The sequence below is a fragment of the Procambarus clarkii genome, chromosome 18 (genome assembly GCF_040958095.1).
Source record: "Procambarus clarkii isolate CNS0578487 chromosome 18, FALCON_Pclarkii_2.0, whole genome shotgun sequence".
In the NCBI taxonomy this organism is placed as follows: domain Eukaryota; kingdom Metazoa; phylum Arthropoda; class Malacostraca; order Decapoda; family Cambaridae; genus Procambarus; species Procambarus clarkii.
In genome coordinates this window covers 18028691-18052576 of record NC_091167.1, presented here as the reverse complement: position 1 = coordinate 18052576, position 23886 = coordinate 18028691, and the positions used below count along the sequence as shown (strand labels likewise).

Sequence of the window (23886 nt, the reverse complement as noted above, 5' to 3'; positions counted from 1 at the left end):
GGGGCTACCAGTATCTCTGGCAGGTCTGCTGGGGCTACAAGTATCACTGGCAGGTCTGCTGGGGCTACAAGTATCTCTGGCAGGTCTGCTGGGGCTACCAGTATCTCTGGCAGGTCTGCTGGGGCTACCAGTATCTCTGGCAGGTCTGCTGGGGCTACAAGTATCTCTGGCAGGTCTGCTGGGGCTACAAGTATCACTGGCAGGTCTGCTGGGGCTACAAGTATCACTGGCAGGTCTGCTGGGGCTACCAGTATCTCTGGCAGGTCTGCTGGGGCTACCAGTATCTCTGGCAGGTCTGCTGGGGCTACCAGTATCTCTGGCAGGTCTGCTGGGGCTACAAGTATCTCTGGCAGGTCTGCTGGGGCTACAAGTATCTCTGGCAGGTCTGCTGGGGCTACCAGTATCTCTGGCAGGTCTGCTGGGGCTACCAGTATCTCTGGCAGGTCTGCTGGGGCTACAAGTATCTCTGGCAGGTCTGCTGGGGCTACAAGTATCACTGGCAGGTCTGCTGGGGCTACAAGTATCACTGGCAGGTCTGCTGGGGCTACAAGTATCTCTGGCAGGTCTGCTGGGGCTACCAGTATCTCTGGCAGGTCTGCTGGGGCTACAAGTATCTCTGGCAGGTCTGCTGGGGCTACAAGTATCTCTGGCAGGTCTGCTGGGGCTACAAGTATCACTGGCAGGTCTGCTGGGGCTACAAATATCTCTGACAGGTCTGCTTAATAACAAGTATCTGTGGCAGGTCTGCTGGGGCTACAAGTATCTCTGGCATTTACTTTACATCAGGTAAAAGTGTAAAGTGTGTGGACAGGCCCCTACTAAACCATTACATTACTTTGTGTACAAAGTGATCTATTTAGAAATAAATCAAAGCTCAAGCTGCATTGAATGGTAAACTATTTTATTTCAAATGATATAATATCTAAACTCCTTGTACTGTATCCATGTTTCGCTTCAGGTAGATAAATGATATACGAGATTAAGGAACAAACTGAGTAGTGTGAAAACAAATAGCATCAAACAGGAGTTTTTCAGAGTCTATAATATCCTCATATCTAAAATAGTTTACCAGTTAGTAAAAAAAGATCTCCCATCAGTGTAAAATAATTTATGTAAATGCATTGATGTTGTAATGAGGTTTTGTAATTGGTTGACATTATTATTATTAGGAGTGGAGTTAGGATAAATTGTTAATGTAAAAATCTCATCCTAGGAGTGTATAAGATGTTTTGTGACCTCTGTGGTCCTTTTTACGCTACTATCAGGATGAGTTTAGGGTGCGCAATACCTACCGCTCATAGGATGAGAGTGGGGTGCTCACTTCTGTTCTCAGGATGAGTATAGGGTGCATAATACCGCTCACAGGATGAATATGGGGTGCACAATACTTCCCATAGGATGAGTATGGGGGTGCACAATACTTCCCACAAAATGAGTATGGGGTGCACAATACCGCTCACAGGATAAGTATGGGGTGCACAATACCTACCGCTCACAGGATGAGTATGGGGTGCACAATACCGCTCACAGAATGAGTATGGGGTGCACAATACCGCTTACAGGATAAGTATGGGGTGCACAATACCACTTACAGGATAAGTATGGGGTGCACAATACTGCTCTCAGGATAAGTATGGGGTGCACAATAAACTAGCAGCCTCCGGGGTGACAATCAATTACTCTCGTCTGAGTTCAGGATAAAAAATAATTAAAAACACACATTTTATGGTTTATTATTCAACAACAAAAATTAATTTACATATTGTATTAAAATTTAAGTAGATCAGCACAGAAGACAACAAATAAATAAATAAAACAAATAAAATACAACTCATTGAACAACAATTTACAAAAGTGATAATTACATCGCGAATTTTTTATGTTCAAACATACACAAGTTACAGGATTTTCCTGTAAAAATTCTCCACCAATGAACGCCGTTGGTTCTAGATAAGTGAGTGCTGATTGGCTCTTCTTGGCCAATTGGTTTATTTGTTTGGACATGGGTATAATATATATATATATATATATATATATATATATATATATATATATATATATATATATATATATATATATATATATATATATATATATATATATATGCGCAGAAATAACCACAAACTCTTCACTGGTCACATACGGAGATTTATATTAAAATTTAACTGTTTAAAAACAATTTTAAAAACAAATTGTTTTTATATAAACAAATTTAGTTGTTTAAAAAAATATACAAAACCGACTTTAATACAAAATCGTGGTAATCTAACTTTCAATTTTTGAACTGCATGATTATATATAAAAAATCTCATTCTCTTACCCACACACAGGTGATTATACTCACAGACCTAGTTAATTACACACCCACACACAGGTGATTATACACACAGACCTAGTTAATTACACACACACACACACACACACACACTGGCTCTATGTTACCAAAGAGCCAGAGCTCAACCCCTGCAAGCACAACTAAGTGAGTACACACACACACATAGAATTAAGATACACACACACACATAGAATTAAGATACACACACACACACACATAGAATTAAGATACACACACATTTCCAAACAGAATGGTGGAGGGTTGGAACAAGTTAAGTGAGAAGGTGGTAGAGGCCAAAAGCCGTCAGTAGTTTCAAGGCGTTATACGACAGAGTACTGGGAAGACGGGACACCACGAGCGTAGTTCTCATCCTGTAACTACCTTATGATGCTTTCGGGGCTCAACGTCCCCGCGGCCCGGTCCTTCACCACAAGCCGGCCTGTAATGATTACTCGTTCATGCCGGCGCGACTCAACTAATAAGCAATGTGAGAGATGTGATTGGTTCCACCGATGTAACCAATCAGTTTTCAGCGTTTGTCAACGTGCTGTAAACACACACAACCATGTGAGATGCTTCTGTGTGGAACAAGCCCCTCTGGTGGTAGGGAGCGGGACTAGATGACCAACGATAGCTGCTGACAGATGATTACAATAGCCAGTAGCCGCTGCATACAGATGGTTACAGTAGCCGGTTGCACAGCTGGTATTTATATGTGATGGTTACAATAGCTGTGCTATAATCGAACAATTCAACCACACTTGGACCAGCACCACAACTTAAACCGCTACCATAACTACCACTACACCTACACCCTACCACTACACCTACACCCTACCACTACAGCCACACCCTACCACTACACCCACACCCTACCACTACACCTACACCCTACCACTACAGCCACACCCTACCACTACACCTACACCCTACCACTACACCTACACCCTACCACTACAGCCACACCCTACCACTACACCTACACCTTACCACTACAGCCACACCCTACCACTACACCTACACCCTACCACTACAGTCACACCCTACCACTACACCTACACCCTACCACTACACCTACACCCTACCACTACACCCTGCCACTACACCTACACCCTACCACTACAGCCACACCCTACCACTACACCTACACCCTACCACTACACCTACACCCTACCACTACACCTACACCCTACCACTACAGCCACACCCTACCACTACACCTACACCCTACCACTACACCTACACCCTACCACTACAGCCACACCCTACCACTACACCTACACCCTACCACTACACCTACACCCTACCACTACACCTACACCCTACCACTACAGCCACACCCTACCACTACACCTACACCCTACCACTACACCTACACCCTACCACTACAGCCACACCCTACCACTACACCCTACCACAACACCTACACCCTACAAGTCAGCTAACCATTCATACCGTAACCAATACAACTCAATGTCAACATAAATAATAACGCAAACCATTCAGAACATTTATGGAGTTGAATGCTGCATGCACTGGCTTAGTGCCAGAGAGAGAGAGAGAGAGAGAGAGAGAGAGAGAGAGAGAGAGAGAGAGGAACGACTCCTAGCCATTGGGGATCAAACAACGACCATGCAAAAAGCGAGGTCGTCGCTCTACTGACCAGTGAAAGTATTTGGGTTTCAGAGGAACATTGTTAGTTTCCATTTATCATTAGGGGCAAGAGGTTAAAGGTTCTAAAGCATTGTAAATTATATGTGTGAGATGGCGGGCAACTAGCCTCAAGTTCTACCTTCTATTACTTGCTAGTGCGAGACTGCTACATACAGCATAACTTGCTATTTATACCAAAATACGCTATAAAAAAGCGAAAATATTGCGGAATTATCCTGTTTAACAGCACGAAAATTTGTAGCTGAAGCCACGTTATAATAAATTTAATTACTGCTAAATCTTCTTCCTATATACGAAAAGAAAGATGAAATACATAAATGTAAGACATATTTACATATAACACAACACCAACAATAAGACTAGATGACATACATACACACATACCACCCCAACACACACACAAACATACACACATACCACCCCAAAAAACACACAAACATACACACATACCACCCCAAAAAACACACAGACATACACACATACCACCCCAAAACACACACACACACACACACCACTCCACAAACACACACACACTACACCGGAAATACAAGCATACAACAAGGGCTCCCCTTAACACAATACATCTCCCACAGTCAAACGCACATACCCCCCAAACACACGCAAACACTACCACCCCAAACACACACTACTGTACATCGTCCCATCCCTCAAACAAATGCAAAAACACCACACCATTATTTCACAAACACACACACACACATACACCAAAACACACACGGTGGGTCTCAGTTCGGCACGAAATACGACTAGAACAAGTGATGATCCAAATAAACGTATGGCTTCAGAACCCAGTTATTGCATGTCTTTTGGTACTTATATATATATATATATATATATATATATATATATATATATATATATATATATATATATATATATATATATATATATATATATTATATATATATATATATATATATATATATATATATATATATTATATATATATATATATATATATATATATATATATATATATATATATATATATATATATATATATATATATAATCTTGTACCTAATAGCCAGAATGCACTACTTGGCCTACCATGCAAAGCCCACTTTGCCTAATAAGCCGAGTTTTCCTGAAGTTAAATGTCTTAATTTGTTTCTTATGAAATGATAAAACTTTACATTAGATATGATTAATTGTTCTTTTTAATTTGAGTTAAAACTAACATAGAAATACAAGCTAACCTAGAATAACATAACTAAGTCAGGAATTCATGTTCTTAATGTAATATAAAAATATTAATTAAAATAAACAAATTCGAAAACTTTTTGGGGAAAATATTGAAAATCACTCGGCCTATTAGAAAAATTGGGCCTTGCATACTAAGGCAAGTAGTGCATTCTGGCTATTAGGTACGATATTATATATATATATATATATATATATATATATATATATATATATATATATATATAAATATATAAGATGAAGTCTGTTGATTTATTATGTTTTAGTATATATCTCTGAGTATAGGATGCGGATGACGTATAGACAGGGCAGGATGCCCGGTGACCCCATAGGATACCCCTAGTCACCCACACCCAGGGTAATAGGATCCCAGCTCCTGTGCCCACAAGAACAAGGACCCATCAACCCCCATTCACACACTAACAGCGTTCTTATACTAAATCAGCATAGGACCCCATCATGCCCAACCGAACACAGGGCGACTAGAGGTGGGCAACACTCGATGAGGCCCTACATATGGCAACAATGAATTCAGGGATATTTTCCATAATAAATAAACCTTAAATTACGGGGTAGAATCAAGTCGTATACAAGACGATTCGGTACAGCTCGTTTTCTGTAAGTTAAAACCGTATATGGTTGGGTTAGGTGAGGTTGGGCAAGGTTAGGTTAGTTTTAAAATATGTTGGCAAACCGTCTTGTACATGACCTTATTTGTATAGCAAATTAACAATGTAAACTATGCTAATATGACACAAATTGCTGGCATATACACTAAACAGCATTTATATAATTATCACCATTAAATAAGTTACCAAACGAAACAAAGAAATATTATTTTCAACCAGATAAGAGTATTACAGTTAATATTTGTTTGACACAATTAAAATTGAGCCTGAGAGCTTTATACAATTATTGAGAAGCTGAAAAATGTGTGAAAACAGTTAATAAAAAATATCTGAATATTATTAAAATACAATTTAAAGACGTAATATTATAACTTACAAAAGCGACATTGCACAATTCATCTTTTTAAAAAATAATATGTTGACAACAATATTGCATATCAATATAAGAAAATTGTTACGAAAAATTCATAAAGTTACAAAGGCATTAGAAATAATATCTTGGTAGTATGTAAGCTGTGGGCTTACACCGATGTTCTCCCTGTTTAGAGAACCGTTTTGAAGACTGCGATAACAGAAGAGTGATAACTGTTACATTTAATACCTAAGTTCAATGTCATTAAGAGGTGAGCATGTCCAGCACCTCATCAACAGTCATGTTATTTTTGTGATACTCTTCCATCGTGTCCTTGGGGATTGTCCACTTCAGAAGGAGCAGGACGTTCTTGCGTAGTTCGTCCAGCCGTGAGAGCGACTTGTCGTTGATGGGAACATGACCGGAGGACTCCAACGACAGCTTTAGCACTTCGTCCACCAGTCGTTGGCCGAAGCCGAACTTGCGTCGCCGCTCTTCAGAGGAGATGCGGTAAAGGAGAACTGCAAGGCGGTTACGGAGCCGCGCCAGGGCGGACTCCTCCACCATCTCCTCGGCTTCCTGTTCAGCTGTCTTGTCCATGCCGTGGACCGTACGCTCGTGCCCGTCCAACTCGTTCTGCGTCTGGAAGAACTCTTTGCAGATGGTGCAGAGGTATGGCTTCGCGGCATTGTGAACGCATTTCATGTGCTTCTTCAGGTGCGGGAGTTGTGAGAACGAGGTCGAACACAACACACACTGGAATGGCTTCTCTCCGGTGTGAGACCGCATGTGGATTTTGCAAGCAGAGGAATGTGCAAATGCTGCACCACAAATTTGGCATTTGTATGGTCTCTCGCCGGTGTGGATCCTCATGTGGACAGTTAACTGTGAGTTTTGAGTGAATGTAGCACCACATGTCGAGCACTCGAAGGGACGAACGCCAAGGTGAAGCCGCATATGTTGCTGCAGGTGACCTTTGAAGGCCTTGCCGCACAGGTTACAATAGTAGGGGCGAGAGCCGCGATGGACTGTGCGTATGTGTTTGTATAACCCCTCCACCCGGATGAACTTCTTGCCGCAGGCGCCACACTGAAACTCCTTGACACCGCGATGAGCATTCAAGTGGCCCCTGAGTGTGTGATAGGAGGCGAAACGAGCTCCACACTCGGCACACTCATAAGCCTTCTCTCCAGTATGAACTCTTGAGTGTTGGGTGACTTGGCTGCGTCGAGCAAAGGTCTGGTCACACTGATCGCATTTGTGAGGTTTTTCTCCCGTGTGGACTCTCATGTGAAGCCTCAAGCGATCTTTCAAGGCAAAGCTCTTGTTGCATATGTCACATCTAAATGGTTTTTCTCCAGTATGGATAGTTTCATGTCCCCGAAGAGCAGTAATCTGGACGAAGGTTGAACTGCAGACCTTGCATTTGAATGGCCTCTCTCCAGTATGTATTCGTATGTGCTTCAGAAGGTCCGCCTTGGCTGATGAAAACTTGCCACAAATCCCGCACTTGAACCTGGGGCGTTTGGATTTATTAAATGTTTCGTACTTATCACTGGCGCCTCCTTCGGCTTCCTTAAGGACAATGATGTGCTCTTCGTTCGGATCTTTGATAGTTTCATTTCTGGAGTCTTTGCTGTCTGAGGATCCATCATCACTGTCCAAGTCGTCGATATCTATCTCCATGCCATCGTCTGTGCTCTCTCCATCTTGATCCTTGGCTGTGTTATCAGTGCCACCAGGTTTCTTCCCTTGCGGTGTGTTTACTTTCTCTGTTGTCTTCTTCTCTGGCGAGTCTGGAGTCTTGTCATCAGCCTCAGAGTTCTTGTTAGAGTTTTGACTTTCTTGTTTCTTGCAGTTATCGCCCTCTGCTGCCTTCTTGGATACTCTGGGAGTTTTCTTTGTGTCTCTCTTCAAAACTGATATTTTTTTAGAGTCTTTAGTCTTGTTGGTTACTGCCAAGTTCGAATTTTCTCCAGCCTTGTCTGGGGTTTTGCTCTTCGATGGGGAGCTTGCTGCTGAGGTCTTCTGTCCAGCCTTTTCTTTGGTTGGGCTTGAAGTGATGACAATTTTATCAGACCTCTTATGCCTAGTCGGACTAGAAACTTCGTTATCTGGTGTTAGTTTCCCTTTCCCAGTATCTGAAGTTATCGTAATCTTGCCTGCCATTTTTCCTTTTTTGGGAGTAGAATTTTTAGCTCTTACTCTAGACTTCGTCGGGCTGGACAATGTCGGTTTAGCGCCGTGACTTGATTTTTTATTGATGCTCACCCCATTCTCAGCTTTTATTTTCCCCGTTTCGTGTCTGTTGAAGACCTGGTCTGTTGCGTGTTCTGTGGCCATGGCTTTCTCTAGTGGTTTATATCTATTGGGATTCAGAAGTGTGGCCATACCATCCTTTTCCGTTTGTGCTCCGTCATCTTTACTACCAACTAGTTCAGGTATTATGGTCACATCGCCTTCGCTCGTGTCTATCAGAGGCACTTCGCTTCCAAGGGAGTCCGGGGACATCACCTCAATGGCATCAATCATTAGACTTTTACCGTCGCCGCTCTTCAGGAAGCCTTTAGTAGATGCCTGCTTCTTATTCTTGCCTTTTGATATAGTTTTATCAAACAGCTTATTTTTCTGCTGAGACTTTAAGTTCTGTTTGGCTCGCATTTTGGTTCGAAGTCGCCCCTCGGGAGTTATGTGAGCATGTGCGATGAGAGTGATAAACTATATACAGATGTTTTTCACAGATGTGTTGAAGGTGGTGAAGGGTCGTGGTGAGTGAGAGTTAGTTCTGAAGGAAGGTTAAGACACCCGCCACCATCAGACTAGTGTGATAGCACCTGCAAAAGAAAGAGAGAGAGACCACAACCGCTATAAGCATGATGTACTCACTACAGGTATCGGGCGACTAGTTCCTGCACTCTTTATATAAACCACAACCAAAGTATAGGCATTCTTTAGACTACTGATCTACAGCGTGAAGGACCCACAACCATTAAATATAAATATATATATTAAAGTTGCTTATGTATACAGGCGATGAGTCACAATAACGTGGCTAAAGTATGTTGATCAGACCACACACTAGAAGGTGAAGGGACGACGACGTTTCGGTCCGTCCTGGACCATTCTCAAGTCACAATCGACTCGAGAATGGTCCAGGACGGACCGAAACCTCGTCATCCCTTCACCTTCTAGTGTGTGGTCTGGTCAACTTGCTTATGTATACAATAGTTTGAAACCTGGAAAGAGAACCACCACCATATTATTGCCATTCTTATGCTAGCCTAGATTCTACTAGCCTAGATTCCCTCCTCTCTTATCAATTCATTCCGAAATAAGTAAATTTGAAAAACCTGCTAAATATAAGAAAAACAGTAAGATTATAAATGGATTATTGACGGGCAAATTTTGACATGCATTGCTGGTTAAAACGTGTTCATAATACTAGAGTTAGGCCAAGCATGCCCTTGATAACGTTGATAACGTTGATAACGTTGACATGCATTGCTGGTTAAAACGTGTTCATAATACTAGAGTTAGGCCAAGCATGCCCTTGATAACGTTGATAACGTTGACATGCATTGCTGGTTAAAACGTGTTCATAATACTAAGAGCTAGGCCAAGCATGCCCTTGATAACGTTGATAACGTTGATAACGTTGACATGCATTGCTGGTGAAAGCTTATGTACAACATGGTTAAAGTCATGCGTGGCCCTAAACCTGGCGCCAGATTCACGAAAGCACTTACGCAAACACTTACGAACCTGTACATCTTTTCTCAATCTTTGGCGGCTTTGTTTCCAATTATTAAACAGTCATTGAGCTCGGAAGCACCAGGAGGCTGTTTATAACAATAACAACAGTTGATTGGGAAGTTTTAATGTTTGTAAACTGTTTAATAAATGTAACCAAAGTCGTCAAAGATTGAGGAAAGATGTACACGTTCGTAAGTACTTGCGTAAGTGCTTTCGTGAATCTGGCCCCTGGACCCTTCCTCTCATGCACTTATCATGTGACCCTAAGACGCATACGCCTAGTGCTCTGAACTCTTAAAATACAGATTTATGTTAAGGCTTCTAGGATTCCCAGGCGTAATCTAGTACTCTACACAATGCTCACAGATCAGCGGCATAAAGCCCTATAAACCATGCATTCACTAAGGTACAATTAACTTAAAAATCACAATTCCTACAAGTCGTATAGAATTTGAAATAACATTGCTGGGGGGGGGGCGGGTTAGCCGGCACTTCCTGAATCTGTTTGTCTATCTTCTCTCTCATTATTTATCTATCTATCCCCCTCTCCCTTCCCTCCCTCTCACAGTGAATTATCATGGGAAAGCGCCAAGCCATTAAGACTATATAGCACTTGGAATGGATCAGGATAAGGATTAGGGGATCAGGGTAAGGACAGGGGGGGGGGGAAGGAATAGTGCCCAACCACTTGGACGGTCGGGGATTGAGTTCCGACCTATTATTATTATTTAGAACCACTGAAACAACTGTATGGGTCTAAAAAATTATATAATGACAAAAACTGTTTATAATTGTTAACATTTCTTAAAGCATTTAACTTTGGCCTACCCCGACCAGCCTATGTCCATCCCTTACCCCAGACCGTTCCCCTTGCAAAACTGAGTCAGGCTAGCTCCGTGCGCGTGGCCTCCAGCTTTGGACAGCCAAACATACATTCTTATATTACAAGGTATATCATATAAGGTACACTAGGGGAGGCACTCGACTTCGATCAGATCGGTCTGTCTTTATCTATTCATCTATATCCACCCATCCACGAGAAGAGCTAAAGTTTTAGTTGGGCAGCAGATAGATGCGTCTGGGATCCTCTAGGACGGTGTTAGTGGCTCACTAGGTAGAGCAGCTGGCTACTATCTCTGTGGTCGCGGGTTCGAGGCTACCATTACCCAGGTGAATGTAAACAAATATATATATATATATATATATATATATATATATATATATATATATATATATATATATATATATATATATATATGACAATGTCAGACCACGGAGGAAAATGAAACAGGAATTTCCTTAAGTACTTTCGTATATTAAATACATCTTCAGAAGGAAGATGTATTTAACTCTCTCTCATTCCTTCTGAAGATGTATTTAATATACGAAAGTACTTAAGGAAATTCCTGTTTCATTTTCCTCCGTGGTCTGATATTGTCATATATATATATATATATATATATATATATATATATATATATATATATATATATATATATATAAACTACTATTATTAATATGTTTAAATGTACAGGTATGCAAGATTAGGTTAATTGAAGGAGGTAAGTTGGACTAGTGATGACCGAGAGGCAGAACACTACACCGTGCGTGTTGACTACTGTGTACCAGGAGGTGTAGGAGTACTGTGAGTGTGAAGGGTCAGGGTTAATATTATGGTGAACCTTTACCCTGTGGAGTGTGTGTCTTTGTCTCTGTGTCACTGTCTCTGTCTCTCTCTCTCTCTCTCTCTCTCTCTCTCTCTCTCTCTCTCTCTCTCTCTCTCTCTCTCTCTCTCTCTCTCTCTCTCTCTCTCTCTCTCTGTCTCTGTCTGTCTCTGTCTCTGTCTCTGTCTCTGTCTCTCTGTCTGTCTCTCTGTCTCTCTCTCTCTCTCTCTCTCCCTCTCTCTCTCTCTCTCTCTCTCTCTCTCTCTCTCTCTCTCTCTCTCTATCTCTCTCTCTCTCTCTCTCTCTCTCTCTCTCTCTCTCTCTCTATCTCTCTCTCTCTCTCTCTCTCTCTCTCTCTCTCTCTCTCTCTCTCTCTCTCTCTCTCTCTCTCTCTCTCTCTCTCTCTCTCTCTCTCTCTCTGTCCAATGATCTTCCCTTTCCATTCCTACTGTTGTCCAAATATGTAAGTTTCAGATGTCCTGGTAAATATGAGGACCGTGTACCAGTTATAAGAACAGTGTACAAGGGGTTAACACCACAACTCTGGTATATACAATACCAGGCAAGTAGACTAAGGGTACTCGGCCTCCTACTCTACATTTCCGCAGTGGAGGAGCAGTGGTTGGGCACGCTCCTGCTCTTAACTCTTCCCAACTTGCTAGGTACTTAATGTAACCCACTTACTGTTGCGCACTGACACAGTCCCCACCCACTGACACAGCCCCCACCCACTGACACAGACCCCACCCACTGACACAGCCCCCACCCACTGACACAGCCCCCCCACCCACTGACACAGTCCCCCACCCACTGACACAGTCCCCACCCACTGACACAGCCCCCACTCACTGACACAGCCCCCACCCACTGACACAGTCCCCACCCACTGACACAGTCCCCACCCACTGACACAGCCCCCACCTACTGACACAGTCCCCACCCACTGACACAGCCCCCACCCACTGACACAGTCCCCACCCACTGACACAGCCCCCACCCACTGACACAGCCCCCACCCACTGACACAGTCCCCCACCCACTGACACAGTCCCCACCCACTGACACAGTCCCCACCCACTGACACAGCCCCCACCCACTGACACAGCCCCCACCCACTGACACAGTCCCCACCCACTGACACAGTCCCCACCCACTGACAAAGCCCCCACCCACTGACACAGCCCCCACCCACTGACACAGTCCCCCACCCACTGACACAGTCCCCCACCCACTGACACAGTCCCCCACCCACTGACACAGCCCCCCACCCACTGACACAGCCCCCACCCACTGACACAGTCCCCCACCCACTGACACAGCCCCCACCCACTGACACAGTCCCCCACCCACTGACACAATCCCCACCCACTGACACAGCCCCCACCCACTGACACAGCCCCCACCCACTGACACAGTCCCCCACCCACTGACACAGCCCCCACCCACTGACACAGTCCCCCACCCACTGACACAGTCCCCACCCACTGACACAGTCCCCACCCACTGACACAGCCCCCACCCACTGACACAGCCCCCACCCACTGACACAGTCCCCCACCCACTGACACAGCCCCCACCCACTGACACAGCCCCCACCCACTGACACAGCCCCCACCCACTGACACAGCCCCCACCCACTGACACAGTCCCCACCCACTGACACAGCCCCCACCTACTGACACAGTCCCACCCACCGACACAGTCCCCCACCCACTGACACAGTCCCCACCCACTGACACAGTCCCCCACCCACTGACACAGCCCCACCCACTGACACAGCCCCACCCACTGACACAGTCCCCACCCACTGACACAGCCCCACCCACTGACACAGCCCCCCACCCACTGACACAGTCCCCACCCACTGACACAGCCCCCACCCACTGACACAGCCCCACCCACTGACACAGTCCCCACCCACTGACACAGTCCCCACCCACTGACACAGTCCCCACCCACTGACACAGTCCCCCACCCACTGACACAGCCCCACCCACTGACACAATAACACCCACTGACACAGTCCCCACCCACTGACACAGCCCCACCCACTGACACAGCCCCCACCCACTGACACAGTCCCCCACCCACTGACACAGTCCCCACCCACTGACACAGCCCCCCACCCACTGACACAGCCCCAGCCACTGACACAGCCCCCACCCACTGACACAGCCCCCACCCACTGACACAGCCCCCACCCACTTACACAGCCCCACCCACTGACACAGCCCCCACCCACTGACACAGTCCCCACCCACTGACACAGTCCCCCACCCACTGACACAGCCCCACCCACTGACACAGTCCCCACCCACTGACACAGCCCCACCCACTGACACAGCCCCCCACCCACTGACACAGTCCCCACCCACTGACACAGCCCCCACCCACTGACACAGCCCCACCCACTGACACAGTCCCCACCCACTGACACAGTCCCCACCCACTGACACAGTCCCCACCCACTGACACAGTCCCCCACCCACTGACACAGCCCCACCCACTGACACAGTAACACCCACTGACACAGTCCCCACCCACTGACACAGCCCCCCACCCACTGACACAGCCCCCCACCCACTGACACAGTCCCCCACCCACTGACACAGTCCCCACCCACTGACACAGCCCCCCACCCACTGACACAGCCCCAGCCACTGACACAGCCCCCACCCACTGACACAGCCCCCACCCACTGACACAGCCCCCACCCACTTACACAGCCCCACCCACTGACACAGCCCCCACCCACTGACACAGCCCCACCCACTGACACAGTCCCCCACCCACTGACACAGCCCCCACCCACTGACACAGCCCCACCCACTGACACAGCCCCACCCACTGACAGCCCCCCACCCACTGACACAGTCCCCACCCACTGACACAGCCCCCACCCACTGACACAGCCCCACCTACTGACACAGTCCCCCACCCACTGACACAGCCCCACCCACTGACATAGTCACCACCCACTTACACAGCCCCACCCACTGACACAGCCCCCACCCACTGACACAGCCCCACCCACTGACATAGTCACCACCCACTTACACAGCCCCCACCCACTGACACAGCCCCCACCCACTGACACAGCCCCACCTACTGACACAGTCCCCCACCCACTGACACAGCCCCACCCACTGACATAGTCACCACCCACTTACACAGCCCCACCCACTGACACAGCCCCCACCCACTGACACAGCCCCACCCACTGACATAGTCACCACCCACTTACACAGCCCCCACCCACTGACACAGCCCCCACCCACTGACACAGCCCCCACCCACTGACACAGCCCCCACCCACTGACACAGCCCCCACCCACTGACGTGTAACACTCTCTGGTACAGAAAGGGATCAGAGATGGAGAAGAGGTCACAGGGCGACGGTGTTGGTGTTAGAGAAGTGCGTTGGAGATGAAGTATAGATGTTGGAGTAAACTTAAGACCTCCGAAGGACTACCTACAGAAGACCTAAGCCAGTGTTGGAGAACCTGCAGTGTTGGAGAAGGCATCATACAATGATATTGATCCACGTGTCAGAAGAGGAACTAAGGACTCCACGGTACCTTCTGGCTCCTCCACCTGGCTCCTCCACACACCCCTCCCTCCACCTGGCTCCTCCACACACCCCCTCCCTCCACCTGGCTCCTCCACACACCCCTCCCTCCACCTGGCTCCTCCACACCCCCTCCCTCCACCTGGCTCCTCCACACCACCCTCCCTCCACCTGGCTCCTCCACACACCCCTCCCTCCACCTGGCTCCTCCACACTACCCTCCCTCCACCTGGCTCCTCCACACACCCCTCCCTCCACCTGGCTCCTCCACACCCCCTCCCTCCACCTGGCTCCTCCACACCACCCTCCCTCCACCTGGCTCCTCCACACACCCCTCCCTCCACCTGGCTCCTCCACACACCCCCTCCCTCCACCTGGCTCCTCCACACCACCCTCCCTCCACCTGGCTCCTCCACACACCCCTCCCTCCACCTGGCTCCTCCACACTACCCTCCCTCCACCTGGCTCCTCCACACACCCCCTCCCTCCACCTGGCTCCTCCACACACCCCTCCCTCCACCTGGCTCCTCCACACCACCCTCCCTCCACCTGGCTCCTCCACACACACCCCCTCCCTCCACCTGGCTCCTCCACACCCCCCCCCTCCCTCCACCTGGCTCCTCCACACATCCCCTCCCTCCACCTGGCTCCTCCACACACCCCTCCCTCCACCTGGCTCCTCCACACTACCCTCCCTCCACCTGGCTCTTCCACACACCCCCCCTCCCTCCACCTGGCTCCTCCACACACCCCCCCTCATTCCACCTGGCTCCTCCACACCCCTCCCTCCACCTGGCTCCTCCACACACCCCCCCCCCTCATTCCACCTGGCTCCTCCACACCCCTCCCTCCACCTGGCTCCTCCACACCCCTCCCTCCACCTGGCTCCTCCACACCCCCCTCCCTCCAACTGGCTCCTCCACACCCCTCCCTCCACCTGGCTCCTCCACACCCCCCTCCCTCCACCTGGCTCCTCCACACCCCCCTCCCTCCAACTGGCTCCTCCACACCCCTCCCTCCACCTGGCTCCTCCACACCCCTCCCTCCACCTGGCTCCTCCACACCCCTCCCTCCACCTGGCTCCTCCACACCCCCCTCCCTCCAACTGGCTCCTCCACACCCCCCTCCCTCCAACTGGCTCCTCCACACCCCTCCCTCCACCTGGCTCCTCCACACACACCCTCCACCTGGCTCCTCCACACACACCCTCCACCTGGCTCCTCCATAAAATGCTGTACAAAATTTTGAGCACAGAGTTCCTTCCACAACGTTCAACGAACAACGCTCCCCAACAATCACCCCACAACGCTCCCCAACAATCACACTACAACGCTCCCCAACAATCACCCCACAACGCTCCCCAACAATCACACCACAACGCTCCCCAACAATCACCACAATGTTCCCCAACAATCGCAACAACGCTCCCCAACAATCACAACGCTCCCCAACAATCACCACAACGCTCCCCAACAATCACCACCACAACGCTCCCCAACAATCACACCACAACGCTACCCAACAATCACCACAACGCCCCAACAATCACCACCACAACGCTCCCCAACAATCACCACCACAATGCCCCCCAACAATCACCACAACGCCCCAACAGTCACCACAACGCCCCAACAATCACCACAACGCCCCAACAATCACCACCACAACGCTACCCAACAATCACCACCACAACGCTCCCCAACAATCACCACCACAACGCTAACCAACAATCACCACCACAACGCTCCCCAACAATCACCACCACAACGCTACCCAACAATCACCACCACAACGCTCCCCAACAATCACTACCACAACGCTACCCAACAATCACCACCACAACGCTACCCAACAATCACCACCACAACGCTCCCCAACAATCACCACCACAACGCTACCCAACAATCACCACCACAACGCTACCCAACAATCACCACCACAACGCTACCCAACAATCACCACCACAACGCTACCCAACAATCACCACCACAACGCTACCCAACAATCACCACCACAACGCTACCCAACAATCACCACCACAACGCTCCCCAACAATCACCACCACAACGCTACCCAACAATCACCACCACAATGCTCCCCAACAATCACCACCACAACGCTCCCCAACAATCACCACCACAACGCTACCCAACAATCACCACCACAATGCTCCCCAACAATCACCACCACAATGCTCCCCAACAATCACCACCACAACGCTCCCCAACAATCACCACCACAACATAAGAGAAGTATCTACCTCTTACCTCACATGAGAGAAGTATCTACCTCTTACCTCACAACCTGAGAGAAGTATCTACCTCTTACCTCACAACCTGAGAGAAGTATCTACCTCTTACCTCACAACCTGAGAGAAGTATCTACCTCTTACCTCACAACCTGAGAGAAGTATCTACCTCTTACCTCACAACCTGAGAGAAGTATCTACCTCTTACCTCACAACATGAGAGAAGTATCTACCTCTTACCTCACAACATGAGAGAAGTATCTACCTCTTTACCTTAAAACTTTCTAAACAAACCTAACCTGACCTTACCTAACTTAACTTAACTAAAGATCCTAACTTAACTAAGGATCCTTACCTAACTTAACTAAGGATCCTTACCTAACTTAACTAAGGATCCTTACCTAACTTAACTAAGGACCCTTACCTAACTTAACTAAGGATCCTTACCTAACTTAACTAAGGATCCTTACCTAACTTAACTAAGGATCCTTACCTAACTTAACTAAGGATCCTTACCTAACTTAACTAAGGATCCTTACCTAACTTAACTAAGGATCCTTACCTAACTTAACTAAGGATCCTTACCTAACTTAACTAAGGATCCTTACCTAACTTAACTAAGGATCCTTACCTAACTTAACTAAGGATCCTTACCTAACTTAACTAAGGATCCTTACCTAACTTAACTAAGGATCCTTACCTAACTTAACTAAGGATCCTTACCTAACTTAACTAAGGATCCTTACCTAACTTAACTAAGGATCCTTACCTAACTTAACTAAGGATCCTTACCTAACTTAACTAAGGATCCTTACCTAACTTAACTAAGGATCCTTACCTAACTTAACTAAGGATCCTTACCTAACTTAACTAAGGGTCCTTACCTAACTTAACTTAAGACAAACAATGTAGTGTTTTATATATATGGTGTTGACCGTACTCACCTAATTGTGCTTGCGGGGGTTGAGCTCTGGCTCTTTGGTCCCGCCTCTCAACTGTCAATCTACTGGTGTACAGGTTCTGTACAAGAATATAAGAACTCTGGTATATATAAATATATAAAATTATTATTGGTTCAGGGTGCTATTATGTTAGTTCAGCGTACTGTTATGTTCACGGTACTGTTATGTTCACGGTACTGTTATGTTAGTTCACGGCACTTTTATGTTAGTTTACGGTACTGTTATGTTAGTTCAGCGTACTGTTATGTTCACGGTACTGTTATGTTCACGGTACTGTTATGTTCACGGTACTGTTATGTTCACGGTACTGTTATGTTCACGGTACTGTTATGTTCACGGTACTGTTATGTTAGTTCACGGCACTTTTATGTTAGTTTACGGTACTGTTATGTTAGTTTACGGTACTGTTATGTTCACGGTACTGTTATGTTAGTTCACGGTACTGTTATGTTCACGGTACTGTTATGTTAGTTCACGGTACTGTTATGTTAGTTTACGGTACTGTTATGTTCACGGTACTGTTATGTTAGTTCACGGTACTGTTATGTTAGTTTACGGTACTGTTATGTTCACGGTACTGTTATGTTAGTTCACGGTACTGTTATGTTAGTTTACGGTACTGTTATGTTAGTTCACGGTACTGTTATGTTAGTTCACGGTACTGTTATGTTAGTTCACGGTACTGTTATGTTAGTTTACGGTACTGTTATGTTCACGGTACTGTTATGTTAGTTCACGGTACTGTTATGTTCACGGTACTGTTATGTTAGTTTACGGTACTGTTATGTTCACGGTACTGTTATGTTAGTTTACGGTACTGTTATGTTCACGGTACTGTTATGTTAGTTCACGGTACTGTTATGTTAGTTCACGGTACTGTTATGTTAGTTCACGGTACTGTTATGTTAGTTTACGGTACTGTTATGTTCACGGTACTGTTATGTTAGTTTACGGTACTGTTATGTTAGTTTACGGTACTGTTATGTTAGTTCACGGTACTGTTATGTTCACGGTACTTTTATGGTAATTCATGGTAATATTATGCTAGTTCATGGTACTTTTATGTTAGTTTAGAGTACTATTATTGCACTTTAGCGAACTATACATGAACAAAGAAAAATTATTAGGCTACAAGCGTATAACGCCTTACAAGACACAGAACTATGGTCAGGTGTGTGTAGTGTAGCAGTGTACTGTGATTACCAGGTATGTGTAGTGTACTGTGATCACAACCAGGTGTGTGTAGTGTACTGTGATTACTACCATGTGTGTGTGTAGTGTATTGTGATTACTACCAGGTGTGTGTAGTGTACTGTGATCACAACCAGGTGTGTGTAGTGTACTGTGATTACTACCATGTGTGTGTGTAGTGTATTGTGATCACAACCAGGTGTGTGTAGTGTACTGTGATTACTACCATGTGTGTGTGTAGTGTATTGTGATCACTACCAGGTGTGTGTAGTGTACTGTGATTACTACCATGTGTGTGTGTAGTGTATTTTGATTACTACCATGTGTGTGTGTAGTGTATTGTGATCACAACCAGGTGTGTGTAGTGTACTGTGATTACTACCATGTGTGTGTAGTGTATTGTAATCACTACCAGGTGTGTGTAGTGTATTGTGATCACAACCAGGTGTGTGTAGTGTACTGTGATTACTACCATGTGTGTGTGTAGTGTATTGTGATCACTACCAGGTGTGTGTAGTGTACTGTGATTACTACCATGTGTGTGTGTAGTGTATTGTGATTACTACCATGTGTGTGTGTAGTGTATTGTGATCACTACCAGGTGTGTGTAGTGTACTGTGATTACTACCATGTGTGTGTAGTGTATTGTGATCACTACCAGGTGTGTGTAGTGTACTGTGATTACTACAAGGTGTGTGTAGTGTAGCAGTGTACTGTGATCACAACCAGGTGTGTGTAGTGTACTATGATCATTACCAGGTGTGTGTGTGTAGTGTACCTGTGTACTGTGATCACTACCAGGTGTGTACCTGTGTACTGTGATTACCACCAGGTGTGTGTAGTGTACCTGTGTACTGTGATCACTACCAGGTGTGTACCTGTGTACTGTGATCACTACCAGGTGTGTGTAGTGTACTGTGATCACTACCAGGTGTGTGTAGTGTACCTGTGTACTGTGATCACTACCAGATGTGTGTACCTGTGTACTGTGATTACCACCAGGTGTGTGTAGTGTACAGTGATCACTACCAGATGTGTGTAGTGTACTGTGATCATTACCAGGTGTGTGTGTGTGTGTGTAGTGTACCTGTGTACTGTGATCACTACCAGGTGTGTACCTGTGTACTGTGATCACTACCAGGTGTGTACCTGTGTACTGTGATTACCACCAGGTGTGTGTAGTGTACAGTGATCACTACCTAGTGTAGGCTCCAGAGCTGCTGCTGGAACCACACTTACTCTCATACCATCCTAAACTCAACTAAATCAATTCTGGTCTATTTAGTTTACTATGTGGGTTTACTAGGCTGTGTGGGTTTACTAGGCTATGTGGGTTTACTAGGCTGTATGGGTTTACTAGGCTGTATGGGTTTACTAGGCTGTATGGGTTTACTAGGCTGTATGGGTTTACTAGGCTGTATGGGTTTACTAGGCTGTATGGGTTTACTAGGTTGTATGGGTTTACTAGGCTGTATGGGTTTACTAGGCTGTATGGGTTTACTAGGCTGTATGGGTTTACTAGGCTGTATGGGTTTACTAGGCTGTATGGGTTTACTAGGCTGTATGGGTTTACTAGGCTGTATGGGTTTACTAGGCTGTATGGGTTTACTAGGCTGTATGGGTTTACTAGGCTGTATGGGTTTACTAGGCTGTATGGGTTTACTAGGCTGTGGGGGTTTACTAGGCTATGGGTTCGCGAGTCTATACAATAAGTTCCCCAGGAAGCAAGTTCTACGTGAAAAAGTTCAATATACAACAAGGTGGAACGTGGAACTTCAGAAGAAAGTTACGCGTGAAACAAGTTTCTCTAGAAGCCTATGCTTATACAAGGCAAGAGGCTATCGTGAATGCTTCATAAAACAGGCTATCGTGATGCTTCTCGAGCAAGCTATCGTGTATGTTCTTTAAATAAATACCAAAGTTCATCTATACACAAACTACCATACGTTACCTTTAAATTACCATGCATTGTTCTTAATTCAAACTACCATGCATCATCCTTAAACATTCAAACATTTTCCTTAAACTACCATACACTTGTCCTTAAACTACCCATGTACTGCCCTTAAACCACGATACACTATCCGTAAATTACTACCATGCATTGCCCATAAACTACCATGAATTGAGCATGAACTACTATACGTTGACTGTAAACTACCATGATACCATGAATGGTTTACACACACACTCAGGGAACTGTTTCAACGATACCTTAAGAGGTAACCTTTGCTAAAAGGGATTCTTTCAGTAACCTTGTAAGAATGAAGACCAGGAGCGGCCATGCAGAAATTACAGAACTACATTACAGTGGTACCCTCGCCGTGTAAGGTTACAAAGGTACATTGTATCTTGTTGCACCTTTGGTGGTGTCAGAACGCAACGTGTAGCGGTAAGTTGGGGCATTATTTCTTTTACATACGCATGCACGCACACACGCACGTACACACATATATGTTACATGTGGGTGTGATGGAGAGGCGTGGGAGGGAGTGAGGGAGAGTGAGACCTGCCAGCAGAGATTTGAGGAAAGCGATAGAAAATAGATGTGGGCGAGATGCCCTCTGGATGCACGAGAGAGGTAGAGAGAGGCGTGGGAGAGGCAGAGAGACGTGGGAGAGGTAGAGAGAGCCGTGGGAGAGGTAGAGAGAGACGTGGGAGAGGTAGAGAGAGCCGTGGGAGAGGTAGAGAGAGACGTGGGAGAGGCAAAGAGAGACGTGGGAGAGGTAGAGAGAGCCGTGGGAGAGGTAGTGAGAGACGTGGGAGAGGTAGAGAGAGACGTGGGAGAGGTAGAGAGAGGCGTGGGAGAGGTAGAGAGACGTGGGAGGTAGAGAGAGCCGTGGGAGAGGTAGAGAGAGGCGTGGGAGAGGTAGAGAGACGTGGGAGAGGTAGAGAGACGTGGGAGAGGTTGAGAGAGGCGTGGGAGAGGTAGAGAGAGGCGTGGGAGAGGTAGAGAGATGTGGGAGAGGTAGAGAGAGCCGTGGGAGAGGTAGAGAGAGACGTGGGAGAGGCAGAGAGACGTGGGAGAGGTGGAGAGAGCCGTGGGAGAGGTAGAGAGAGACGTGGGAGAGGTAGAGACGTGGTAGAGGTGGAGAGAGCCGTGGGAGAGGTAGAGAGAGAGCCGTGGGAGAGGCAGAGAGACTTGGGAGAGGTGGAGAGAGCCGTGGGAGAGGTAGAGGGAGAGGTAGTTATGTTACGTGGGAGAGGTAGAGAGAGACGTGGGAGAGGCAGAGAGACGTGGAGAGAGCCGTGGGAGAGGTAGAGACGTGGGAGAGGTGGAGAGAGCCGTGGGAGAGGTAGAGAGATGTGGGAGAGGTAGAGACGTGGGAGAGGTGGAGAGAGCCGTGGGAGAGGTAGAGAGAGATGTGGGAGAGGTAGAGACATGGGAGAGGTGGAGAGAGCCGTGGGAGAGGCAGAAAGGCGTGGGAGAGATCATTTGAAGTTGGCGGGTGAGAGTGGCACTGCGCGAGGCGTGGCGGCCACACCAGGCAGGAGGAGCCAAGGCACCGCCGCCACCACCTCCCTCACTCTCATCTATAAATACACGCCACCTCTCCCTCTTCCTCTCGCCTCTCCCACGCCCACACGCCCATCCACAACCCATCCTGAGATCCACCCTTCCTTCCCCTTGGTCTCGGCTCTGCCTCAGGGGGCGAGGCAGACGAGTTTATAAGGACTTCAATGCAACCCAAATAAACGTCAGTGAGCGGCAGCCACAGCCTCGCCGCCGCCACTCGTCCTCGCCACACTGCTCACTACACCTTCGTCGCCGCCGTCAGGCACCGTCGTCGGCACACAGGCACCAGCGGGAGGATATTTACCCGAAAGAGAATGGAAGAAAGCCGGCGGCAGCCTCACGTCCACCCGGTATTCACTGCCATCGCAGACTGAGCGCGTTCGCCTGCTATTGATCCAAACTTAGGCGTCGAGGTCTCTTGCCGAGCGCGGATGCCACATACTACTAACATCTCTCCCATTTTCCTCTCCCACGGCCATATCTCGTGTCTTCCCCTCTACCTCTATCTCATCTAACCGCTTCCTAGCATGCACTAACCACAGTGGCACGTAAGAAAGGGGGAAGTGGGACGAATGGGGGCATGTAAACAAAGATCAATTGGCATTGTTGCCTCCACGTGTTGCCTCTAGAAGTTAACATCTGGATGAGTTTCCATTCTAAATACTCACGCTCCGCTCTAGGGTATACTCTATGTTTCCCCTCTGTAAACTGTGCACGCAGCCGGGGTGCATTATGCTCACGTATACTTGTGTATACTTAGAGAGGGGAAT

At 47.2% G+C, this 23886-nt stretch overlaps 1 protein-coding gene and 1 long non-coding RNA gene across 2 annotated transcripts; both read right to left on the bottom strand.

Annotated features, from left to right (window-relative positions):
* Nucleotides 1-1717: 1717 nt before the first annotated feature.
* LOC138365812 (uncharacterized) lies at nt 1718-3371 on the bottom strand. The gene is made up of 2 exons (XR_011229027.1): nt 2393-3371; nt 1718-2348 (listed from the first exon to the last, which is right to left on the bottom strand). It is a non-coding gene; the product is annotated as an uncharacterized lncRNA (long non-coding RNA).
* Nucleotides 3372-4984: 1613 nt separating this feature from the next.
* LOC123754525 (zinc finger protein 37) lies at nt 4985-23488 on the bottom strand. The gene is made up of 2 exons (XM_045737000.2): nt 23421-23488; nt 4985-9047 (listed from the first exon to the last, which is right to left on the bottom strand). The coding sequence occupies exon 2, from the start codon at nt 8872-8874 to the stop codon at nt 6478-6480; it is 2397 nt and encodes a 798-aa protein (XP_045592956.2). The 5' UTR covers nt 8875-9047; nt 23421-23488; the 3' UTR covers nt 4985-6477.
* Between the last annotated feature and the right edge of the window lie 398 nt (nt 23489-23886).

Bases quoted from the DNA above. Each gene is read 5' to 3' on its own strand.
- LOC123754525 (XM_045737000.2), bottom strand. From the start codon at position 8,874: ATGCGAGCCAAACAGAACTTAAAGTCTCAGCAGAAAAATAAGCTGTTT.